This window comes from Erigeron canadensis, chromosome 1, assembly GCF_010389155.1.
Source record: "Erigeron canadensis isolate Cc75 chromosome 1, C_canadensis_v1, whole genome shotgun sequence".
Taxonomy (NCBI): Eukaryota; Viridiplantae; Streptophyta; class Magnoliopsida; order Asterales; family Asteraceae; genus Erigeron; species Erigeron canadensis.
This window is the reverse complement of record NC_057761.1, coordinates 32,975,068-33,001,741: the sequence shown is the minus strand read 5'-3', so window position 1 is coordinate 33,001,741 and position 26,674 is coordinate 32,975,068. Positions and strand designations below refer to the sequence as shown.

Genomic DNA, 26,674 nt, shown 5'->3' with positions numbered 1-26,674 from the left:
TTTCACCGTTCTTATTTTAAAATTGTTCTTAGTTATTGTCCATATATATATATATATATAGAATTAGATATGATATCATCTAAGCAGTATAGATAGATAGATAATCTATTATAATGCAAAAGGTCAAAACAAACATCACACCGTTTTTTTTTTTTAAGTCGATCTCCCACGTTTTTTCTCGATATGTATCAACTTAAAAACAGCCATGATAGGAAAGATCTATCTATATCTATACTTCTATACTTTTATACTTCTATACTACTATATAAAAATTATACTTTTATGTTGAAAAGTTTACAATTTTGGGACATGCGAAATTACCATTTTATCTTTAATTAATTAACTTACACAACCATTCCATAATCTTTTAAAAGATTTTCACTATCCCCAAAAATCAAACATCTTTGTATCAATTACTAACACTACTTGACGCCGACGCTACCACATCGCAACTAATGTCATCGCCGCCTGCTCGTATCATTTAGTTATATACGAGTACTTTAATAACATTAAAAAAAATGTAAATTTATATAGCATTAAATTAAATTTTAACCTAATATTACTAATATGTGATGTTTCATGTAGTTTAACCAAAGTCAACGGGTCAAAACACTAAACAACATACGTCTACATAAATCCTCTTTTATACTATTATAATCAATTTTTTCTTAAGAAATATCTGAAAAAATAAATATTTGTACATAATACGTTGGCAGTGAATTATTTAGAAGCCAGATTATCTTCTTTATTAACACTGTTTCGACAACCTCGTTTACTGATTTATAAAATTTAAAAACGAAATAACTAATCATAAAACCAATTCGCCGATCCGATCCGACCCAACTATACATGACTGCATGAGTTCATGTTAGTATGGTACAAAAAATATGTTCTAGGCCCATTGAATAACACTAGAGCTGGGCCTTAATGGCTTTATGTGGTTTGGTTCTAGGCCCAATAAACGACAGATACTTTGCTTTAGTTGGCCTATTTACTCTTCTAAGCTACAAAAACATAGAGTTCAAATTTTCAAAAGCTTTGTTTAAGTTTTTTTTTTTTTTCAAATAAAATAAGCTTTTAAAAGGCTTTTTGAAGTTGCTTTTGAAACTAGATGAAGCTTTTAAAATAAGTAAATTACGTTAAAAATACCTCCTAAACAATTATATTTAAAACTTAAAAGCTTTATTTATATGTCGTTTGTTGTCATTTTATTAACTTTAGCTCTAACTACTTTAGGATAAGAGTAACACTAACAACGTTTTCGTTTGTGAAAGATGAGACTGTATTTGGTTGCTATAAGTTTGTAGATATATACACTAATGATCATTAGTCCAAGTGGTTGAGCTAAGGAACCCAATGATTTTAATAATGGAGAGATCATTGGTTCATGTTTCACATGTGACAAAAAATTTAGGTTCCATACTGGGGCAAGGTTTTTTATTTCATCTATGTGGCCGGGTTTCCTGTTATGGAGAGTGAAGATGATCGAGATGATCGGGTAGACTAGTGGCTCATCAGTAATCTCAATACGCGTGATGAAAAATGAAAACGACATTGAAGTAGGTAATATAAATTTAGAAAGACTTATTCGTCTTCTACAAATTTCCTTTTCAGATTTACTAATACTAATAGTTAACAGGAAAATATAGGTTGACATGGTACATGTCAACGGTTTGGCTTGCCTACAAAGTCAACTCTGTTGGCACATCCAAGATTCTAACACCATCATTGACTTCGATCTCTTACCCATCCATTATTTAGTAATTACTTTATCCTTCTTTTCTTCTATACATTCTCTAATAAGTAATAAATCAACAATTACAACTCATTAATCCTCAAAATGATATATCTATGACCAAGAAGTTAAATGAGGATATATAATCTCTTTAAATCGTGATTTGATGTAGTTTTCTTGACTCTAAGAATCTCTTACACTTAAAATCTGAAGACGAAAGATAATTGAGAAAATCGGCAAAGCTTGTATCTCTATAACATCTAGGATTCAGCTCATCGATGAGTTTGGATGATGGCCTAACGTTACGGCTTACATTTAAACTGTGTAATGAGGCCACAGAGAGTCGAGAACTCATGGAGTTGACTGCCACCCTATGTACCACACTCTTGTACCTTCCGTTGCTAAATATCTGTTATGAAAAACAAAACAAAAAAAAAACTAAGGATTATAATCTAACCAGGGTGAACTCTTTTACCCAATAAAAAAAACACTACGGATTATTAATGTCAATTAACAACTTATCATAAAACAAAAATCTTTCTTAATGAAAAGATATGTAATGAATAATTAAAGAAAGAAAAGGGATGGTGTGCATCCCACATCGATCAGTGGATAGTAATAAAAGGTTGATAGAGAGGCTATTATAAAAGATGAGGTCGGGGGCATGTTGAAAAGCATCTTTGCGCTTGGGGCAATGACGCAGCTAATGAGGTAATAACCGAGGCGCGTCAATTGCTGGTTGAAAACTATTTCCAAACCCCCTCCTCGGCTTTGGCTTTGCCTTAGCCGTCGAGAATTTCTGGAAAGGGCTCCCTTTTTCAAAGGGTAAAGCCCTACAATTTTCTAGTTTCAAACTTTTTTTAGCTTTATGATTAAGATCATAAGTGAGGATAAAACTAACCTCAAATTGGTCACCGATATTGACAACAAAAGAATTAGGGATGGGTTTAACAGTAGCCCATTTGCCATTGTGTTGGATTTGAAGACCTTCAATTTGATCCTGCAGAAGAAGGGTGAGCAAGCCATAATCCGAATGAGGTGGGAGACCAAGTGTGAGTTGAGGCTGTGGGCAGGCTGGGTAATAATTAATCACCATAAGTTGGTTTCCTTCTTCTGAAATATTGGCAATATCATCATTAGCCACTCCAAGGCTTTCAAGTATACCCTCCATCACACTTTCATACAAATTACGAGTTTTCGTTGAGTACTCGCCAACTGCGTCCCTGTTGATAAACCAAAAGACTTTAATTAATCGGTACAAGTATATACATGCTCAAGGAATCAACATTTTTTAGTGCATATGTATACATGCATGCATATAAATATATAGAGAGTAAGTATATATATATATAACTAGAGTTAGTTTTACCTCAAATCAAGAGGAGAAGAGGGCCAAAGAGAAGAAAAATCTTGCATGGGATGACAACTTAGCTTCAAGAAATCTCTCCAACAAAAGACACCATCATTGTTCTGGTTGAAACTGGTACCATATCGAACCGGTGCATACAAATTTGAAGACATATACCGTTGTCTCTCCTCAAAAGGAAGCTCAAAAAACCTTTTACTCACATCTAACATCTTCCCAATAGTCTCATTATTAATCCCATGGTTTATCAACTGCATCAAACATCATATCATCATTTCCCAACAATTAATTACTTAATTAATTAAGCCCGGCCAATAGGCTAAGTTAGTTTTAAGAATAAAATTATCACACAATTGTTTCAATTCAATGATCAGATTAAAACAAACCTGGAAAAACCCAAACTCTTGACAAGCTTTCGAGAGTGCTTTAAGAACTTGAGGTCTTTCGGCACCTTGAAGCTGAGCAAAATCAATAACGGGCAACTCGATACAGCCATCAACGACTAAACTTTGTGGTCTTTCGAGTTCGGGTAGAATGTACTTGTTTGGAACTTGTGTGACACCATTGTCACACAAATGTTTCACACCTTTTTGGTACATGTTTTGTTGAAGATGATGATGAACGTAGGGTTGGGCATGCAAAGACATTGTTATTTGTTTATAAAATTGAGAATTTGAATATTGTGTGAAAAATAGAGGGGAGATCAATGTGATTTTATACGAGGGAATTAAATAAGCCGGGTTTGACCATTTCTTAAAATAGTAAGAGGGGAGATCATGGAGATGTCGGTATATAGACTTGGTTTGGTCAGCCTTAGGGGGTCCGTTATGGTTATATCAAGTTAGCTATTTTGGACCCAAATTAATGTATTTTACTTGGCACATCATGTAGACTTATGAAATAAAAAAGTTACAAGTAAATATATTGCCCTTTCAAGTTTCGTACGCGCGTACTAAATATTTTCATGCGTGTATCTAGCCAAGTAGTTCTAACCGATCCGATCATCTATCCACTTGGAAATATTTAAGTTAGAAGGTAACAGAATTATGGTACATTATAAAGTTTTAGGTTGGGTCGAAACAATGTTTAAAATAAAGGTTGAGCCGACAAGAAACTAATCACGTTATAGTTTTCTCTTTTAATTTTTACTAAGCGTTAATTATTCGCGAATATTAAATGTTTTAACACACATTATTTATCGGGTCCACATTAGAAAGCCGCATCGCCGAATAGATCTCTAATTTAAATCCATTGATGAAAAAACTTATCACTCAAAGATCTTGTGACAACCGCGTGCAAATTTTCCTAAGGTAAGATTCGAATCTAAGATCACTTGTCATCTTTATCACAAGACCATTTGGTATGGTTAATTACTTCAAACTATGTATTAGAGATATGGTATTATTATAGTGTAGAACCAACTCTTCGTAGAAGAGTTGGTCACCAGCTGCCACCAGTGCTGGCTTAAGATTTTTAGAGGCTTTAAGCGAGATCATATTTGTGGGCCTTGTTAATTAACATACAAAACTAAGATAAACAAAGAAAGCAAAAAAAAAAAGGTACAAAACGAAGTCATGTACTGCAATTTACACTACTAGATTAAATTACTAAAAGAAAGATAAGTTTAAGATTATAGTGTGTATCTATACGGTGATGAACTGTAAACAATGGCAAGAGATGAAAGAGCTATGAAATTACAAAAAGCAATAGACTATGAAAAGACAGAGAGCAAGAAATAAAGTATTGAAAATTAGGGATAATCATAATCAACATACCTTTTATAAACTTGAATGTCACAATCATCATATCTATATACGGATTTCTCTATGAGAGTAATACTTTGATTTCCAAGAAAAGTGATGATGGTAGAAACGGTTTATTGTTCACAAACAAAAGAGATATTATATAGATTATAAAGCTTTAGGGAAAATCTTGTTGTAGACGTATAATCATAGGCTAAAGTATAGATAATTTGGGGGCCTTTGTAGTTGGTGGGCCTTAGGCCCATGCCTAACCCCACACTAGTATAAAGCCGGCTCTGGCTGCTACTTTCTAGGAGCAATCTGGGTTCGAAACTTGCCAGTAGCAAAATTGAATTTAAGTGGTTGAATTACCTTGACACTATCCCTGCTAGAGGTTATGTGGGTACCAATTCGATACATGGAATCAAACGGTTCCTATCAATCTACCATTTTTTTTATTATTATGGTGTAGACTTAAGTGAATAGTAGCATTTGACTTAATTATTTTGAGTTATCGACACAAATTGTCCATGTAGTTTGTTTACCTAAAAGATCATTTTTCGTCCTTATATATTGGAAAAGACATTAACAAGGGTTTTTAGGTGAATGAGGTTCAAATCCAATCCTTTCACGTAACGGTCATTATCTTTTCTCTGTTAAATCCCTTATGTGTCTTTCACGTGAAGGTAGTATGGTCATTTAAATAGCTAAGGTACCAAATTTAAATTATTCTTTTCAGGAATATACAACTCTTTTCACCATCCATTATCATCAGCACCACCAGTTCGGCCACCGTTCTTTTTCCTTCTTCAACAAAAAAGATTGTTAGAGTGGTTGGCTGATTAGAACAACATGATACACTGATGGTTGTTAACGATTTATCTATTACAACCTAAAGATCTGAAGCCACCTGATTAATGGGGTTGGCTGGAATTAGCTTCGTTAGAATATTTACCATATAGGACATTATCATTATCTTCTTCATCTTCCTCGAACCCACACATATTTGGAAATCGTTGGAATGCTTCTTCTTCTTCCCCCTCCGCCGCGGGTCTCGCAACATCTCAATTGACACGTGGTGTTGTCAATAAAAACTACTATAATCCAAGTTTGACTTACGAGATGTGGATACAATGGTTCATTTATTATTGGATGTGGTTGTTTGTAATTAATGTTTATATTATTTATCTAGCGTGATTGGTTGTAATTGTTTATATTTCTTGAAAATCAATCCTTTGGAAGCTGGATAAATACCTACATGAAAATATACAAATAATAGTGTTTTTTCATTAAACTAACTAGTCAAATATCATAGTATCATACAAAAGAAAAGGTTGCAAAAATTAGGGATGAGCCGAAAATCCCAAGTCCCGAGTCCCGTCCCGGTACCATCCCGATCCCGGTACCGGGAAGTGGTACCGAGTCCCAAGTGGGATCGGGACCGGTATTAGAATTTGATGGTTTTCGGGATTGGGACCGGGACGGAACCGGGAAAATCCCACGAACTACGGGATTTCCCGGTACCGTTCCGGTACCGCCTTATTTGGGACCGGGACCGGTACCACATTTTTGGGATTTTCGGGACCGGTACCGTCGGTACCGGGACCGGTACGGGACCGGTCCCACGCCCATCCCTAGCAAAAATCACTAGCTAGTGGCTATCTTGACAGTAGAAAAAATAGACCATTACAATAGAAAAAAATATGTGAGCCCTATGAGGACCGTTAGTATAGGCCCAAGGTTGTGCAAATCCCCTAAAATATCTTCAATGCAATTGAGAATTCTTTTTTGCGAGAACCTATGATAACTTTTCAAATCAAGCCCAACCGATGATTATTTTTTACATGAAAGTTGTTTTTTAATTGTTTTCTGAATAACGTATGTATAATTTTGAAGTTTATAATTGTGTGAAGCATGGATTATCATCCGTTATACAATTATGTGGAGATTTGAATTCTTGATCACATGTGCATGAATTTTGCTATGATAACATGTATGCAAGTCAATCACATGTAATCATAGCAATATTCGTGCACATGTGATCAACAATCTAAATCTCCACATAATTGTATAACGGATGATAATTCATGCCTCCACATAATTATAAACTTCAAAATCACACATAAGTTATTCTGAAAACAATCAAAAAACAATTTTCATGTAAAGAATAATCATCGGTTGGACTTGATTTAAAAAGTTCTTAATAGTATATATATATATATATAACTCATTCGTGGGGGAACGAGTCAAGCTTGGACGAACAAGGGACGGGTCAAACCTTAACTGGAGGAGGGACGAGGGCGTTGTAAGTCCCTAAGTAGCTATAAATAAAGACACCTTAATGGGCTCTTGTTAAAATGCGCGCATAAAATAGTTCATTTTTCAAAATACAATTTAGATGATTTTTTTTTATATAAAAGGTCAAACCTTACTTAGTATTTTCTTATAAATAACAATGAATTAAATGAAAAGCTCTAATCGCTTTCAATTTCAAATTCCTAATGTCTTAAAATAAACATTAAAAGATAATTACTGTATGTATCTACCAATAAACTAAAAGTCTCACATGACATTATTATATTAAAATGACAAGTGTTCTTTTATTGATATTCATTAAAAAGCTTATTTAATTAATTCTTTATTTTAATCACACCTAATCCTATTTAAACTAGGATATTTATAAATTGATAAATTTATTATTATTTCGCATTCAAATATTATATATTTCATACATCTTTATTAGTTTTTGAATACAAATATTTATGTTACAAGATTCGTATGATATATATTAGTTTTCTATTGTTTTAAGAAGCTCTACATATCCAATGCCTACATATTACGATCATTCAACAATGGCAAACTTTTCTCTATTATTATGAATCATGGGACTGGTTAGCTCCTAATCCATTTTTTTATTCTATTTTTTTCCTGGTTATTACTAATGGGTATATTTGATTATTATTATCATATTGGTCGGTGGCGGCTCCGAGTGAAAGTCCCTTTGTACCACCGAATCAAACGAGATTAAGTAATCAATGTATAAGTGCGGAAATCCTTATACAAAAGCAATCAACAACACGAACACGAATATGAATAAGAACTAGAACCGTATATTACTTCAGTAAATGCAATTACAAGTAAGATACCAAGTTCATAAACGAAAAATCCGAAAACGAAAACGAAAATAACTGAGAGATCCACAAGTTGCAACCTAAACTCCTTCTCTCTTTCTCTTTTTTTTTCGAAACCTAAACCTTACATCTATATATATAGGCTTAAACATGGACCGGACCGGGCCGACGTCTGATTAGTCGACCTCGTGTAGGTCGAGTTCAACCAAGTCAACACAAGTTAGCTATTTCGAGCTCGTGTAGGTCGAGCTCGACCAAGTCAACACAAGTTTGACCGGGTCAACACGAGTTTGACTGACATGAGTTCAACTTATTACATGCGAAAAGTTAACGTTCATTACAAGTACATATTCAATAGACTCAAGACAAACTTCTATAATGATGTTGTCACCCGAAAATGCACCAACACCGAGCAAAGAAAACTATGCCCTAACTTTAACCGAATTCAAATATATAAATAATTTTTTTTATAAACGATAGCTAGCATTATAACAAAAAAATATATATGCATAATAAGATCATAATTTTATAATTACATACCATGTTAGTTACTTAGTTACCCGATGATCTGTGAAGCTCTCATAGCATTTTTCATAACAATTTGGTTAATTAGCAATTCACAATTTATGTTCTCTAATATTTCGTTCTCGATAGCACAACTTTTAACATATTATACATTTTATATATAAATTTCAAAAATTTATGTCCCCTCAAAATTTATGCCCCGGCTGGAAATCGGGTTTGCACAACCTCTAGACCTCTCCCCTGATTATTATAGTACTCTAAGTTAATTGATTTATGGGCTTAAAAATTAGCATGGTTTTTTTCATAATTAGTTTACCCTTGATTTTTTTTTTTATCATTGTTATTAGTATATTGATTATTATTATTATTATTAGGGTTATTTACTGAAATGGTACCTGGACTATCCACCATATTACTGATTTCATACCTATAACTTTAAAATTACTCTCATCATACCCCAACTTATCAATTCTCCACACGGACGATACCTGACCTGACGGACGTCAGTTTGGTCGTTAAGTTGGGGTATGACTACGGTAAATTTTAATGTTTTAGGTATGAAACCAGTAATATAGTGGATAGTCCAGGTGTCATTTATGTAATTAACCATTATTATTATTATTATTATTATTATTATTATTATTATTATTATTATTATTATTATTATTATTATTATTTTATTACAATAATTTCTTGTAAATCCTATTAATTTCTAATGGAAGTGATGTTATTATTATTATTATTATTATTATTATTGTTATTATTATTATTATTATTATTATTATTATGGTTGTTGTTGTTGTTGTTTTAACTACACAAAGTATTATCTAGGAATAAATAATTTTAAAAAGTACATTGATACTTTTTGTAAATATTTACTTTTATTTTATAAAAGAATACTTTATTTTTATAAAAAATATTGTAAATACTTAGTTTTTTTATTAAAAACTATTAATCAATCAAATTATATATCCATGATGATTTTATTTATTTCATATTTATTTATTTTTTTATTTAAAAAAAATAAGTAAATCGGAAGCAGTACATTAATTTCATGTAAAACATTGATAAATGAACGTGAAGTCTTGAATGGATACCACCACATGGAGTTGATTAAATCTGTTTTGAGCTGATTCAAACCTTACATAGTAGTTGTACAGGTATTAATGCAATACAAGAAATTATGATATTCTTTCCGGTTCACCCCTTTAAAAAAGAAGATTGAAAAATATTTTTTATAAAAATAAAAACTTTGTACTAAAAATGATCTTTTATAAAAGAAAATATTATTTTATTAAAAATTATAAATAATAGTTTTTGAAATATTAATAGTTTTTAATAAAAGAAATTAAATAATTACAATAATTTTTTTATAAAAATAAAGTATTCTTTTATAAAATAAATATAAATATTTACAAAAAAATATCAATGTACTTTGTGTAATTAAAAAAAACAACAACAACAACCATAGTAATAAGAAGAAGAAGAAGAAGAAGAAGAAGAAGAAGAAGAAGAAGAAGAATAATAATAATAATAATAATAATAATAATAATAATAATAATAATAGTTACCTAAATGATATCTGGAATATCCACCATTGGTTTCATACCTAAAACTTTAAAATTTACGGTAGTCATACCCCAACTTAACGGCCAAACTGACGCCCGTTAAGTCAGGTATCGTCCGAGTGAAAAATTGATAAGTTGGGGTATGATGAGAGTAATTTTAAAGTTATAGGTATGAAACTAGTAATATGGTAGATAGTCCAGGTATCATTTCAGTAAATAACCCTTATTATTATTATTATTATTATTATTATTATTATTATTATTATTATTATTATTATTATTATAAGTTAATTGATTTGGGGTATCAAAGAATAATGCTTACTCAGAAAGCATGTTGCTTTTCATATTTTGGATAACTTTTTACAATATGAAATTTTAGGTTATATGTTTAATTTGGCTATAAGCATATGATTAGATTTATTAGATTTAGGCGGATGGATTTAGCTTCCGTGTTATGTTTTTTCTATTATACGAGCATGGTACTCGCACAATGTGGCGGCGGTGGTGGGGAAGACAGTCTAATGGTGTCAGTGATGGTACTATTGGTGGTAGTGGTTGTGTGAAGTGGTGTAGGTTGATGTAATTGTGATAGTAGAAATTTTTAAAATATATGGGCTTAAAGTGTTAATTATTAAAATAAAAGTTTAGAGTGTAAATTATAATTTATTAAGGGCAAAACATAAAAGTCAATGGTAATTCTGGTAATTCAAAGATAGAATTACCTAAAATAAAAAGAGACTAATTCTTTTATAAGAAAGTAAAGATATTATAGATCGTGTTACCAATGCTTAGACATTAATGACTACTGTCAAAGACATCCTGATCGATCAGATGGTAAAGAAGATTACTCCGAAAACAATTGATCTTTATATCTATTCGTGCATAATTTGAATGTGAAAACTCCTCTTTTTTCAATCCATTGTTGTCCTAAAAACTTATGATTATCTTTCATGACCAAAAGGTTTACATTACATACTTTTATAATACATACATCAAATATATAATATATAAACTTTATTATAGATAAATTAAAATATCCGTACATCACGCATGAATATTAATGCTAGTTTAGAGAATATAAAGGAAATTAATCACACGGTTGAAAGTATTGACTGCTAATCAAATAACTAACTTTTGCTTGTAAAAAGAGGACATTTAGGGTAGCAATTTTTGACATACGCTAATGCTGTCCGTTGAATTGAATTCCAATCTTCAACGTACTTTTATTCTATTCTAAATTTTATATTTTAAGTTTTGTGTCAATACACTGGTCAAATGCATTTATGCATGCTCTATTATTTCGGACATTGTTTCGCTAGAGAATTTATTGAATCGGGCCATCAGTTAATGAATTGACTATCAAAATATTGAGGCGTATGGTCACATAATTTTCCCGGAAATTAAAGTTGCGCGGATGGATTAAAATTATAGGTCTTGACGTCTTGTTAATGACAATCTTATGGATTTAACCCATTAATCGGGTTGTTATATTATCATGCATAAAATATTATACTTTTAATTATAATATTCAACGCAAGGTATCATTTTTAATGTATATTATTGACATTAAGCAAAAACTAACAAATTACGAAAATAGTTTGTTATGTTTAATCCAACATTTAACTAACATAAAAATAGAAAGGGAAAAGTTCATAAAAAGATGACTTTTTTACAAAATTTCATATTAAATGAAACATATTTAGTTTTCGTATGGATCTTATTTCTAAAATTTTTACAATAAAGGAAACGTCGTTAATTTCTAACGTCAGTCCTCCGTCAAGTGTCATACCACCACTTCTTGACCGAAAACTAATAGATATTCGTTGGTTAAAAAGTGAAATTTTTGTGATGATCATGGATTTTGTAAGATAGAAACAAAAAGCCGTTACATACATATATAAACAAAAACGTACGAGTACATGATTATACAATTTACAATATACATCATTTACGTTTCCATTTATAGTTTTTAATTGTATTCAGTAATTACTTATATATTACTCTTGATTTAAATATAGATGTATGTATAATGTATTACAACGAGTATGACAGTATGTGTAGGGTAATTAGGGTGGGGGGAGAGCTTCCCCGCTCCTCCCCTCCCCTCCCTGATTTTTCTTTCCCTCCCCTCCCCGAAACCTAGGAGCACTTCACCACCTCTCCTCTCCCCTCCCTACCCTTTTCTATTTAATTTCATTTCTATTTATTTTTAAAACTAAAACATTTTAATTAATAAACTAAAACTAATACAACTTAAAAACACAAATAAAACATAATCTTATTCAAACATACGAAAACAAGTAAATCATAAAACTTAATCAACATAAACATACAACTAAGGCGCCGGCCATCCGTACTGCTCACAAAGGGCGCGTTTCTGCGCCAAAACCATCTCCAACATCGGTCCGCTGAGGTGATCGTGTGGCCTGATCACGAAGTCCATATCATTCTGTCGCTGCTGACTCTGGACCATCCGTGTCATCTCCTCCTCCCGTTTCCTCCTAGCCTCCTCCGCCGCCATATAGCTATCCATCATCGCCCTCTGCATCTGCATCTTCTCCTCCTGAGCTCGTTTTTTATCCTCATTGTCGCATTTCAACTCCGCGACCATCTTCAAGAACTCCTCAGATGTAGTAGAGGCGGAAGGAGTAGCCTGCTTACCCTTAGCTTTACGGTGGGGTGGCACGGGTCTAGCCTGATGTACTGGTGCATCATCCATGTCGTTCCCTCCCTCCTCTTCTTGCTCCAAGTGGTCCTCATTCAAGTCAATATGGACCGACGGCTCCCCTGATGAACGTACATGGACAGACCCTTCTGTTCTTGCCCTTTTGCTACCCGACTCCTCACAAATCCCCTCCAAAGTAAGAACCTCCGACCATTTCGGTCCTCTCCTCAAAACCTGCCACGCCTCTACATGCGGAAACCCGGACTTGTTATTGTATTTCCGCATATACAATGCCACGGCCGCCTTAAACACATCCTCGTCACTTTGGCCACTCGACATCTTACTTTTCTTCACATTGTAAATACCACAAAAACCCGACACCTTATGCTTCAAATCCTTCCATTTCGACCGACACATTTCAGGGGTACGTCCCGACTCACGGTTCAAGTGTGAGTCCAACTGAAACTTCACCTTCTTCCAAAACGAACCCGCCGTTTGGGCGTTTTCGACGTACGGATCCTCAGAAACGTTTAACCAAGCTTTTGCCAAACACGCCTCTTCATCCTTCCCCCAATTTCGACACTCTCTTTTACCTTTAACCGAGACTTGGGTCTCGGGTATTGCTTCCACCTCTTCAGCCGTATTTTTTTGCGAAGGAGGAGGTGGCATAATATCGCGATTGTTTAGCGGTGGCGCGTTTCTACGTTTTTTGGGTAGATTTGAGTAAGTGGGTTCTTTTGGTTTCTTCCCCCTATTCATTTTTGAGGGTTTTTAGATGGATTAATTGTTTGAAAAAAAAAAATAAAGAAGAAAGAATGGAGGAGGATGTACTGCGGCAGAAAGAAAAGAAGAAAAAAAATGAAGAAGAAAAGAAAAAGAGAAGAGAAAAAGAAGAGAAAGAGAGAGAAAAAGTAGGGGGCCCACCTTTTTTTTTGTAACGGTCAAATACCTCGGCACCCGAACCGGCACCACGGTGCCCAGGCCACTCCCCACCCAACCGGTACCGGGGGGTCGGGGCGGTGTGCACCGGCCCGGTACCGGTCGGTGCCTATTCCCACTCCGTCCACTCTTAAAGCTTGGCGATGGTCTTTATTCTTATAATTTTTATTTTACGGTTTATATGCAATTGTACGTGAGTTTTTTCAAACGTGTATAGTAGTTTTATTAACAAATGACATATTTCTTAAAATTTAATTATGTAAAATTATTAATTGTCACTAATCCAAGATGCATGCATCAACACGTACAACAACCTAGAAAAATCCAATAAGAGTAAATTAGAACTTAACCATATTTTTTGATTATATCTTTCTCACAGAGATTGTTGCTATTTAAGTCTAAGTTCTTAGTTAATATATTATGATGAAAGCCACCGGAGGCCATGTGTGAATTGAACCTATTATTAAGTGTCTAGTTTTTTGTTAGTCAATTGCAGTCATACCGGGACAAGCGACCCTTGACCATTGGGCCTAAAGTCAAGATGACTTTTAGATATGCTGGTTTTTCAAATATAAGAAAATATTGGGCACAATAATTTCGAATAACTGTTAGATATTTAGATGTGAAAAGAATACATTATTGACAATAGATTCAAGTCTTGTGTATACATATGAAAATTATTAAATAATCAAATAAGTCTAAATATTTTTAATATTTTAATATTATGTATATTTTTTTTTAACGGCGAGTTAGTAGTTAGCATTTGAGACTTCACAATGACATTCAGTTAGACAGTATGTGGACTCGAACTATACATGTCTGGAATGAAACTCAAAACTCTCAAAAATCTTCCCTAATAATCTACTCCTACATATATAGTCCTACATATATAGGGAATGAGATTCGAACATTCGTGTTGAAATTTGTATTTGAACAATCATCAAATGGTACAATTTTTTTTATTTTATTTTAAAGAAATTTAAATTACTATGAGAAGTAAATTATTAAAAAATATTTTAATAAAAAAATACTACTAAATTTTTTTATATTCTTATTAAAATTAAATGGTTTATTGCATTTATATTAAGACAAAGTTTGTTTTTAATTTTTATTTTTGAAGAAAAATGTATCGAATACCCACTTATAAGTATGTTTTAGGGTTTTTTACTTAGTACGAAATACCCAATATATTCATACAACTTATCTACCAATAAACTAAAACACGATTGATATGTTCTTAAAACGACATGTGGCGTAATTTTTTAATCGACACGTGTTCATTTAATTTATTTATTTTGTTAAATTAGTTTTTTTTAGTTGTATATAAATTCAATTTCTTTATTACACTTAAAACTAAACTCTAACTCTTGACTTATTAACAATACAAAAAAATATAATAACTTTATTTGATTGATTGTTTTCTCAATAATAAATTGTTTATTTTTCTTTCTCATTTCTTCAACTCCTATTACTTATATTTATTATAATAAATTATTAACATGAATACTTAAAATTTTGAGTTTACGATCCGAAATCTTAAGGCTATTTATCATCATCCATTATACTTACAAGTTTCGATTTTGATGTGGTTCTAAAAATTTAAGGTAAATCCAAACTCTAACTAAACAATATTTATCATTACTGTTTATTATAATATAGTTTCGCTCATCGATTTACTTTAACCACAATTTACTTCATACTCGTGAATCATGTATGAGGCATATTCGAATTTCGTTATGATACAATCTACATAGGTACCGTACATCGTACGGGTATTAGGACTAGTATCTTAATATATATATATATATATATATATATATATATATCCTATTACTCAAACTTTTCATTTATATAACTGCCTCACTTAATATATATTAAAATTTATATGTTATATTTTTAATTACTACGATACGATAATTCCAAGCTTGTCTTGCACAAATCAAATAAACTTCATCATCATTTAAAATACACATAAAACTATTTGTTACTAATTTATTCTCTCAAAAAGAGATTTTTTGGACATAAAATTATCTTGTTTCTATTCTTAAACTACACGAATATTACCACATACATATAGGAAATAGACTTGATTGAATACCTCAAAATCAAAACATTACCAATGGGTTACCAATCTTTTGAGGGAAAAAAAAATGATTTAACAATTTACATTATCTTTATAAAAATCACCTCTGAGAACCACCATAGTAAATCATCTGATGCTACCAAGAGCAAATATTTATACCCATTGCATTGCACGATTTGATGCCACCCAAAAATACTTACTCTTACCGAATTGTGCAGGTACTAAATATATTATTTTTATATAACTAGATAAAAAGTTTATTGTAATTTTATGTACGTTTGATCGATATTTAAGCTCGGCATAAAGGTCCGAATTATGCAAACTTAAAAAATAAATAAATAAATACTCCATAGATTTGATCACGAATCACGATCCGACGCCGAGTCGAGTGGGGCTCGGTTTGATGCTGACCCGCCAACAGCAACGCCTAACCTCCCTAGTTAAATATATATATAAATACTCCATACCTTGTGCTCTTATACGTACATCATCAAACAAAACAAAATCATAACTCAAAAGTCTTGATAAAGAAAGGCTCATGCATGGAATATTTTCAGTTAACAAAATTCTCTTAATTAACCAGCATAAAACCAAAAGTTTTTGGCCAACCAATTATAATATTAAATAGAGTGTTGATAGACCATTGAGATGTCCTGACAATTTATTTAAAATACGATTTTGTCTATATAATAGACAAAAAGCTAAAAAGAAATTACATTATCTACCAAAGCTTAAAATTATCAACCTTATCATCCTCACTTCCTGTTAGTCCTTATAAAAAGCTCGAAACGTCAAATATTCCCCAATAGAGATATATACTGTAAGATAAAAGACACTCAGCATTTTTTGTAAAAATCAAAATACGAAAATTGAGATTGGAATTCGTGGTGTTCTCTCAATTTAACCTTCTAACTTAATTTTTTGGGTAAAAAGTTACCTCCATAAATTTCATTCACAACAATAAAACATTAAAGTGAGATGGATGGTTGCCATTCACTACATACGACATGCCGTATGTATGGAGTCCAATAAGCTATTAAACCAAACAAAAAGGAGCTCTACAAATTAATTAACTCTAGAGAAGTGCATAGCATATTAGCATCACTTGTAGCAGCATGCCATCATTCCAATCGGTATTAAGTCAGCTGTTGTTGTGATCATACACCAACAAATCACGCGGTAGTAATGTACTGTACTAGCAGGAAGCTAGTCTTTTTAATCAATCAAAGTTGCTGTTAAAAATAACTACTTAAATACATCTTTCAAATGAGACGTTTCTTTGAAGTTTCTATGAATATATATTCATTTCATCCACACAATCAAAACTAGTTACTGCGACTTAAAATTGTAAAAACTTTGTTTACGTGTGTGCTACTTTTCTGGATAATAGCAAGTTGAATAGAATTAAAAGTCCTTATCCTTAAGATATATAGAAGTGGTATCTTGGTGTTGATGTTGGGCTAAGACTCAGTGATGATGTAAAATAATGAGTTCGAATCATAAAAGGACGTTTTTCTCAAAGTTATTGGGTATCCTCCTAAGTCCTAAATTAGTGATTTGATCTTGATATATAATCAAGTGATACACTGATGTACGATGATACTTGAGTGGTATGATAATTATCCAAATTTTTCATTAAATCAAAAATGTTGATTAGACTAATGTTATGGCATATCGTATAAGCATGTAATACACATAAATAAATATGGTTTCTATCAAGTTTTGTAGTCTATCACTTTGCATTAGAAATAGTAATAGTAGTAAGACTAGAACGTAAGGTGGGCACCAAGATCGGAAGTGTTGGTCAGTTTAGTCAGTTTTTCCTTCCGCCTTTTAAAAAGGTAGTTATAGTATCCAAACATCTTTTGGGAAAACACAAGATGCCTAGATCGAACTATTTTTTTCCTCAATACATGTCCCCGTCATGGGGTAGAGGTCTAGTTCAACTTCAAATCTGGGGTTATAAATGCTCGATTTGTCAAACCTCTCTTGTTCAGTGAATCCAATTTCTCTCTCATTTTATATTTGCCCCCACATATCCCCAATATTCAACTTCAATGGAAACAGATTGACCCGGCAAAATAACCAGATCCTTGTATAATTAGTGCCTACTTCATCTTCCTAATACTACCACGTAAACATGCTCAAAGAATAGATAAACTAAGCTAATGAAATATTGAATCACCGTTTATCACATTTCATAATAACTTTAATAAATTAAACCTCTTCATAGTCCCTCATTACAACATCCTCCTGCAAAAAACTATGTTTTCTTTATAAGATGACTCGCTCGTATGTTCATTTCACACTTCACTTATGGTACGGGAATATAAGTAAAACCACTAGATGAGAAGTGGAAACAATTTATGTTTTAGTTGAGGGACAGATTTTCAACAGCAAGCTGGTCGGGAGTTACATCTGGAGGTGGAGCCGACGCCGAAGAAACCTTCTGCATTATCATAGCCTCTGCTGCACGGATTGACCTATGTGATCCTGTGATCGTTACTTTCCTGCAAAACCATAATCATATTATTAAAACACCAATTACTGCCATAATATACAGTAAATGGTAATCCCTGATCAACTATGGATGACCCTGTTCTTGAAGTGGCAAAGTATGTGTGTTCGACATGTTGGATCATGGATTACAGGTCATAACAATTAATTTTGAATCAGGTAAATTTTGTTACAGCTTGCTTTGAATAATCAGTGTCTTATATATCACTGTACAAAGTATCCAAATTTCTAAACATGGCAATTTAGAAAGTCGTATGCACTAAAATACATTGTGATCAGTGATCACCTCCCGACCCATGTGCCCATTCCTTTTAAGTATAACCCAAACCAGCCCGTTCATAATGAAAGGGTTGAGATTGCCACCTTGTCTAGCAGTTTATCAAACTTTATATTGATACTTTTGTGCATTTGGCATAATGAGCATATTTAAAAGGCTGGCATACCTATCAGACGTCCCAGATATGAAATCACCTCTTTCGGATATCTTAATCCTAGCTCCGCTAATCTGCAAAAGATGAACTTATAAGAAAGAAGTACAATAAGTGATAGATTAAAAAAAGAGCCACCTCCCAACTTACCTGACTGATTTCCATGATATTCCTACCACCACGCCCGACAACAAGCCCTATATGCTCATCCGAAACACCAATAGTTGTCGAGTGACTCGTATCTTCCTGCAGAACACCATGAAATTTTCTGTAAAAGTAACTTATATACAAATTTGCTTCCACAAATAACACTGGAAGAAATTCTACATCATCAATTATCTGTTACACATATAAACATGATAACATATATTCTTCAAATGGGTATTTCGAAAATTCTATAATCTTTGATCATCTGATACTAAAGGTGAAATGGCATGTTCAGAAAAAGAGTATGAAACAGAGGCGATTTATCAGAAAGTTAACAACCTTACTGTTTTGAAACCGGTTGTTCTGAAACTTTCCACCACCCCCAGGTGGTCCATAATTGGGGACATTATAAGCCGCTGTAGAACAGACAAAAACAAAAATATGTATATCAAATATTATAAATGAAAAGTTATCTGAAAAGAACACAGTATTTTCATAAGTCGAGATACATAACTGAACTGAACTGCAAGCTATGGCAATTTGGAGCCATTTACTTATGAATGGTCGATTCAGGTAATGTTTTATATCCAACAGGTAAAATGAGTATAACCCAATGACATAAAATGGAAACAAATCAAAACAGGTGAATGCCTCCCAAAGTATAAATTTATGAATACAATTATATTTGTAACGCGAAAACTTTTGTAATCATATACACCTACAATCACTTGAGGAAAATTTGGAATAAATGAGAAAAAATGTATTTTAGGTCATGTTTTTGTGAAAAATGTGTCATCTTCTGCATTTGTTTATGAAAAAAAACTATAGTATTTCAATGCAACTAGCTAACATTATGGAAACAATATGTATTATGCTCTAATATACTTGAGAAGGAGGATGGATTTAAATAAAAAAGAAAGATAAAGCATACCAGCATACGGAAACGGGGGGCCAATGGACTGTACATAGTATACATCTTCAGATAATTTCAATAATATAAGATTAATGGCTTGCACCAACTGCTGTAAGGTGCCAATCACTGTTACCAACCTATCATTCACTCCAATATAGTTGTTATCCTGAGGAGAGATCTTAATGTTAGCTTGAGAATCTTCAATGAAGGACCTGCAACGCAAAAGATTGAAACGGTAAGTTGTCAAATTAAAATATGCAGAAGAGCAAATGGTAGTCATGAAAATAGTGCATTTGCTATATTGACATAGCAGCAAGTGTAGCAATACGGGCACCAAAGAAGCATGTTTTTAAGATTTTCCATTACCACAAAAGAATTGGTATCAAAACAGTAGTTAACTCTGAAAACTTTAACAGAATTGACCAAACAAAAAATCCAATTGCAACATTTACTAACTGGAAACACAAATTTTTAAGGTAGTGGATAATATCAAAAAGTGTGGAACAAGCATCGCTGAGGAGATAAAAACAAAAACCAAAAATAAATGGGCGGGGTCAAAAGGTATAAATTAGACCATATGTTCTCAATCGTATCTGCCATGAAAAATTGATCAACGCCACTGTGACACTGTCACTGTGACATCACAAATAGACCATACCATTATCAACATCACATGACTTGGTAGATTATTTGCATCCAGTCCAGTTAGCAGTTATTGGGCACAGACTCATGGTCACTAACACTGTCATCATACTATTACAGCTGACTAACATTAACTTTTCTTTGCTAAAGACACCCCCTGTCAGCTTTCTATACAGCAACCATTATCAACATCAAGTGACTTGGTAGAATATATTTACATGTCCAGTCCAGTTAGCGGTTACAGTCACAGACTCACAGTTACTAGCACCGTCGCAGAGTCGCGATACTTTTACAGCAAATAACTTAGTTCCGTAATAATGGTGGATTTAATTAACAACGAAGCAAGTACATGATAAGAGTACCATATGTAGTGTTGTATCAACTGTGTGCTAAAATATAGGCAGCCTACTTGATTTTTAAATACGCAATAAAGACCCAAAGATCGAAAACCAGTGGAATTCTATCACATAAATTTAACCCACTCTTTTCATGAAATACGATAAAAAAAAATTCGATTTAAAAAAGCAAACGACAAAAAGGATAAAACTGGTAAGTATTCAGTGATCGTCAAGACCAACAAATAACCATGGGTATATCACTAATATATATATGAATTACCTTAAACAAATCCAAAAACTTACTGCACTAAACTAAGGGATTGGACTTTCTGTTGTGAAAACAAATCACTCTCAAAAGTCAGTGATACAAACACGGGGTATTGCATAAGATTCTAAGTTGCTAACCACTAGGGTGGTCGTCCATGGGCAAGGACTTGTGCCTCTCAATATAGAGGTCACAAGTTCCATTCATGGCATAAAACCCCTAGTGGCCATGCAGGTTCACCCACTATGACTTCCAGCTCGCAAAGTGAGTCGCCTCGGGATGAGTCCGCTCGCAAAACGAGTGGGATCACCGAAGCTCATAAGAGGCCAAAAAAAAGGATTGTAAGTTGCTGAAACTGTTGCTAAACTTTTCACATGGTTATTGTGTGTACAAACAAACAATATGTGACTGATGTAGTTTATCCAAGTATAAAACAGATGTGGTGAGCAACATTCTTACCTAATCATGGATCCTCCCTTCCCAATGATTCCACCACAAGAACTATTGGGCACGATTAATCTAACTTTTGATCTTGGCTCGGCTTCATCGCCCTCTTCAGCATAGAACTGATCGATATACATGATGTTGGGTAAGTCAAGGTCAAACAGGCAACCATATGCAAATTGTCTTTAAAGGATTACCTCATTGAGCAGCTTAGTTAGGATAAGTTCAACAGCCTCAAGAACTTCATCAATTGTTCCAGACACCATAATAACCCTATCAGAAGTTCCGGGAAAATACTCATAATTGCGTGACAACTGAATTCGTGCATTAGATCGAGACTGGAAATCTGAAATTGTCGTTCCACCCTTTCCAATGATTGAACCAGCCTCCGCATTTGAAGCAAGAAACCTTAGGTATGTAGTCTCTGCACCATCTAAAACATATAATGCAATGTTATTGCTATCCGGTCTCATAATAAGACAGGGGACGACTCATGTTTATAGGCGCCTTAAGTACGCAGATGGTGATTTAAGAAAGAATAAGAAATGGCGAATTTCAAATTTTCAACCATGAGTACCGGAGTCCAGGCATCATGCTTAATCAAATGATACGAACTTAATATGCCCCATTGTCTAAACTATGTACACGAGAACAATCATTGGTCCAGATCCCTTGAGTTACTGAATGATAATAGGTGGCCACTTTATACACTACATCTCAAGATAGGGTTGTTCACAAGTCGAGTTTTTATCCTATTACTCTAGCTTGAACTCGAGTCCAATTCATCCGAACCCAACTTTATCAAGCTCAATCTCGAGCTTTAAACACGAATTCTTATTAAAAAATGTTAAACAGTCTGAATTGGATTTTGACTTTTAATGTCCTTTTTTTCATCGCATCTCTATTGCTCCTATATAACTCATTCAGGAAAGCTTGACACTTAATTTCTTCTGCCGAATGTATCATTAATATGCTTTATACCCTTATTTCGTCCTTGCTTTTTATCTTAGTCAAATAGTTCATTTATGTTTTCAATTTAAGAATACAAACTCGGTTTCCCGTTCAAATGTTCAATCAGATATTAGTTATCACCATCACAAAAGCTACCTGATAAAAATATGTGTCGAGCATTTTGTTCGGATATATAATGTCCAAATTTTGTTTTAATATAATAAGTCAGTTGCATTACTAGCCTAGCTTGAAACAATGAACATATATTTTACGTATAATGATCCAGAATCTGTTGTCAACAATTTAATGTACTGTTAATTTATTCACACTGAGATAAAATTAAGCAAAGTTCCTCCAATTCCGCATCTACACACACACACACACACACATATTGATATATATATATATACTGTATCTATCGAATTCATGCAATTTATTTAATAAATAAAAACTAGCAGTATAAAAAACGAATCTGAGATGTGAAATTAATTTTTCAATACTAAATTATAAATACATATACTCTACACATTAATTAAAAACCTAAAAATAAATAAATAAATAAATTTATCTTATCATCAATTATAACTAATTTCTAACAGAATATATATACATATATAATTTAGGAGAGAATTAGTAGATCAGAGATCGAATAACAGATTAAAATTTTGAAAGAAATTAAAAATAAAATAAAACCTGAAGGAGGAGGAGGAGGAAGTTGAGGTTCGGATTTGGAAGGAGGAGCACCGTCATTGGAGGAAGCGTAACCAGAATCCGGCGACACCATTGCGTATCCTTTCTTCTGCACTAGATACAGATATAAACAGATATATATATATATATAAAGATAATGGAAGTAGTAGCGGTGAGGTGAATATAATATATTAATATACTGTACCTGATTATATTATAATTATTTATTAAAGTGTTGAGGCAGGGGAAGGGAGGGCAGGTAGATGCAGCTTGGGTTTGGTGTCGACACACACACAGCTTTGCAAAACTATGTAACTAACTCACATCACACACAACCATCTCTCTCTTTCCTTCCGTGAGAACCGCCACTAGTCTATCTTTTCCTTCTTTTTCTTCTCTACATAAATGGTCCCTATATTATTTGGTAGTAACTTTTAATATCCTTCCCGTTTTTTAATAACCACGTATGCGGAATGTAACATATTACTCAATCTACTACTTGCTTCAGCTTGAATCGTTAAAGGTTTGATTTGAGAGAAAAATTGTACGAATAGTATACATAGGAATGAATTCTGCAAGACACGGGTTGGTTATAGCTACGTAATCTGGTGTACAGGTTCATAAAGTCTGCAGCTATAAGCAACAATTTGTTATACGGTCGCCAAGTTTGTTCAAACAAACCGCCTTTTCTGAGTATAGTAGGTCTGGCGTACTCGCGCGTCCTTTTATTTATGGTTCTTATGGAGCTACATTGCAACAAATCTTCTTTTTCTGCAGCATTGCTTATATGATCTTAGGAGCGCTAGCCACCATTGTAAAGATAATGGCATATCATGTATATATGTAAAATTAGTACAACCATGGGTGTAAACGACACCGGTTTTGACAAATCATTAAGGTTGTCACTATTAACACTATTCTTAACTTATGTTTTAAAAGTCAGGGCTTTTGCTGTAGCGATAAATGAAAGAGCTGTTAAAAAAAAGGGAATGAAGAGATGCATATGGTATGGTTTATATACTGCTTGATCTTTTTTAAATAAAAACATCTAAAATTAGTGAACGCAAAAGTTGAAAGATCGGTCTTCCCATTATTGTTCTTAATTAATTTGCGTGGTTGACATTAATTGTGTTTTAGTTTAGATATATGGTTGCATGTTTTTATGAAGATCAGTTGTATCATTGTTAGCTTTTCATCTCATGTAAGCGAATACCGGTGTTGGGATTACCATTTTTTGTTGATTTGTTAAAGATCAATGTTGAGAACATCGACTATACTTGTTTTACAACTTTCTTTGTTGAATGTATGTATAACACCATCATACTTAAAGTATATACTATCTATATCTATATCTATATAATCTTATAAGGCATTTTGTTTTTTTTAAAAATTTCAATTCATGATTTGAAGTACCTAAAATACCTCTCTTCTTTATTTACTAATTTAAACATCCTTAGCTAATATACTTATAATACCCTTAAATCTCAACCACTCATTTTTTTCTCTCTCCTCAAATCTCAACCACTCATTTTTTTTCCTCTCTCCTCTATAAATTGTTTTTTCCTCTAATTTATTCAAAAATTTTTATCTCAAAAACCGTATATCGATAAATTATAAAATTTGTATGGGTGTTCTTAAAATTTCATGCGCTTTCGATATACTTTTGACGAATTTTTTAATACGAGGGCGGAGCCCATACGGATTAAGCATTTGGCTATCACACTCTATGACTTATCACCTCCTATGACCTGTCATCCTTACCATCTCACCGCCGCAATTTACGGACACTTTCCCTCATAGGTATAAAAAGTTTTTTATTGAGGAAGTGACTAAATGAGTTCAAGTTGAGCTCAAGCCTATTTTGAATCTAGTTTAACAAACGAGCTCGAGATCAAGCTTCGAATATCAAACTCGATTAGACTTAATTGTCTAAACAAGTTTAAAAGACCCTTTAATTTAATTAGAGAGGGAGAAAGAGAGAATTTAGATGGAAGTAAGAAAAAAATGTTGGAAGTGACCAGCATCTAGCTTGCATGTCGGTTATTTTTAATAAAAATTGGGTGGACCTTTGGGAAAGAAAAAAGTGATTCGGTGAAATTCTTTAAAACAAAAAAATAGAAAATTTAAGGGCATCCTCCCCAAAATTCCATCCATTTCCTTAAGATTAATATTCATTTTTAGGTTTTAAAGGTCACCGTGTGAATTTTAGAAAGCCAACAACCGTAAAATTTAACAAAATCATCCTCATAAATCAGTTAGCAAAAGCCTTCAGAATATTAACTTAGCATTTAAAACTGAATATATTCCTCCTTAATCCCCTCTAAATGTCCGCTTACTTGTGAATCGCGTCCCTTTATATATTACAAGTGCTATTTAAACATAAGTAAGTAGACTGATTTTGTACTAAGCTACTTAACATTTATCCTAGTAAGCAAGCATAAGCACTTGTATTTGTAGATGAGATAATATGAACACATCCATGTAATATAATTACAGTCACTATTAGAATGCATAGTCATTGTTGATTACGACTTTGTTTCAAAGTAAATCCCATCAAAATTTAAGAAGCAGATTGATGTATATGAGCATATCATTGCACACAAGAATTTCAACAGTCCATTGCTTAATTTGCAAGATGATATGTATTATTAAGGACAATGATCCCCGAAAAAACTAATTCTAGTTTGTGTACGGATGACATCCCAATTAAGAACATCTCCCATGCCATCTCTATAGGCCGGTTTGATGGTCTATAACACCAGTCTCATCGCTAAATGTGTTGACGCACCGGTGCCATGGCTCCTGTTTTAACCACTTCAAGTCGTTTGGTCTTAATTTTAAACTAGCTTTTCAAGTCAACAAAAAACAACAAAATGAGGTGAAAGTTGAACATATAGTTACAAGGGGGTAAACTTTAAGGAGTATTTCCATTTGGGGTCTCTAATCTCTTTATTATAAAAACTTTTTATTAACTGAAGGTCACTAATTTTTAGTTAGAAAACTCAGAAAGATAATTCTATCCGGAGATGCAGACACTCAAAAGCAAGTTAGGTCTCACGTGTGGTTGGCGCCAAGGGATAAGAGCTTAAATATCTCAGTTAAGTACATTTGATTATCGAGCTGGGATTCTTATGGGTCATACGACTCCGACAGTTGACTCTCCTTTGTTGCTGGTCACAATTATGGGTTCATAGTTCAGGCTTGGTTTATAGCAGGATGTTTGATGCCTCATCTATAAGCACTTGCTTAGTTTGGCTAACTTAGTCAGGCATTACAACAAACACTTAGCCGGCAAGAAAATTTTACAAACAAAAACAACTAACTTACAAAAACTAACCAATCAAAAACCATAAACCTAATTAAAGCCAGATTTTGTTTTTTTATTGAGCAACTGTATAAAACCCAAATTTACAGCCAAGTTTTGTTTCAAGTAATATCTAGTTTCGACTTGGCATTAAATCAAACACCTTGTAATCATCATCAAACAAAATACACCGAAAAACAATACTACACAAAACTAAACAAATTAAGCATAATTTTCTGATTCAACTAATATCAAATTTTGGATTCACATTTCATCAAACA

At 33.0% G+C, this 26,674-nt stretch overlaps 3 protein-coding genes and 1 non-coding gene across 5 annotated transcripts; 1 reads left to right on the top strand and 3 right to left on the bottom strand.

Annotated features, from left to right (window-relative positions):
• Positions 1 to 1,596: 1,596 nt before the first annotated feature.
• LOC122590319 (probable 2-oxoglutarate-dependent dioxygenase SLC1) lies at positions 1,597 to 3,748 on the bottom strand. The gene is made up of 4 exons (XM_043762640.1): positions 3,488 to 3,748; positions 3,105 to 3,352; positions 2,637 to 2,958; positions 1,597 to 2,144 (listed from the first exon to the last, which is right to left on the bottom strand). The coding sequence occupies exons 1-4, from the start codon at positions 3,746 to 3,748 to the stop codon at positions 1,887 to 1,889; spliced, it is 1,089 nt and encodes a 362-aa protein (XP_043618575.1). The 3' UTR covers positions 1,597 to 1,886.
• LOC122586193 lies at positions 2,412 to 2,569 on the top strand. Its single transcript, XR_006321900.1, has one exon. It is a non-coding gene; the product is annotated as a U4 spliceosomal RNA (small nuclear RNA).
• An 8,654-nt stretch (positions 3,749 to 12,402) lies between the features above and the next one.
• LOC122590307 (glutathione S-transferase T3-like) lies at positions 12,403 to 13,491 on the bottom strand. The gene has a single exon (XM_043762632.1). It carries the CDS (start codon positions 13,489 to 13,491, stop codon positions 12,403 to 12,405), a length of 1,089 nt encoding a protein of 362 aa, XP_043618567.1.
• Positions 13,492 to 17,928: 4,437 nt separating this feature from the next.
• Positions 17,929 to 23,430, bottom strand: LOC122585272 (protein BTR1). 2 transcript variants are annotated; one of them, XM_043757395.1, is made up of 9 exons: positions 23,295 to 23,430; positions 23,093 to 23,203; positions 21,646 to 21,881; positions 21,464 to 21,570; positions 19,778 to 19,971; positions 19,186 to 19,262; positions 18,850 to 18,945; positions 18,715 to 18,776; positions 17,929 to 18,264 (listed from the first exon to the last, which is right to left on the bottom strand). In XM_043757395.1, the coding sequence occupies exons 2-9, from the start codon at positions 23,181 to 23,183 to the stop codon at positions 18,126 to 18,128; spliced, it is 1,002 nt and encodes a 333-aa protein (XP_043613330.1). In that variant the 5' UTR covers positions 23,184 to 23,203; positions 23,295 to 23,430; the 3' UTR covers positions 17,929 to 18,125. The 2 variants fall into 2 exon arrangements, with proteins under 2 accessions (XP_043613330.1, XP_043613337.1); XM_043757402.1 differs by having other exon boundaries at positions 23,093 to 23,198.
• Between the last annotated feature and the right edge of the window lie 3,244 nt (positions 23,431 to 26,674).

Bases quoted from the DNA above. Each gene is read 5' to 3' on its own strand.
- LOC122585272 (XM_043757395.1), bottom strand. From the start codon at position 23,183: ATGGTGTCGCCGGATTCTGGTTACGCTTCCTCCAATGACGGTGCTCCT. The intron at 21,882-23,092 runs GTTTTATTTTAT...TATATGTTTTAG, and splicing joins TCCTCCTCCTCCTCCTTCAG to ATGGTGCAGAGACTACATAC. The intron at 19,263-19,777 runs GTATGCTTTATC...TCTGTTCTACAG, and splicing joins CCCCCCGTTTCCGTATGCTG to CGGCTTATAATGTCCCCAAT.
- LOC122590319 (XM_043762640.1), bottom strand. From the start codon at position 3,748: ATGTCTTTGCATGCCCAACCCTACGTTCATCATCATCTTCAACAAAAC. The intron at 3,353-3,487 runs GTTTGTTTTAAT...TGTTTGATGCAG, and splicing joins AAGAGTTTGGGTTTTTCCAG to TTGATAAACCATGGGATTAA. The intron at 2,959-3,104 runs GTAAAACTAACT...GTTTATCAACAG, and splicing joins TCTTCTCCTCTTGATTTGAG to GGACGCAGTTGGCGAGTACT.
- LOC122590307 (XM_043762632.1), bottom strand. From the start codon at position 13,491: ATGAATAGGGGGAAGAAACCAAAAGAACCCACTTACTCAAATCTACCC.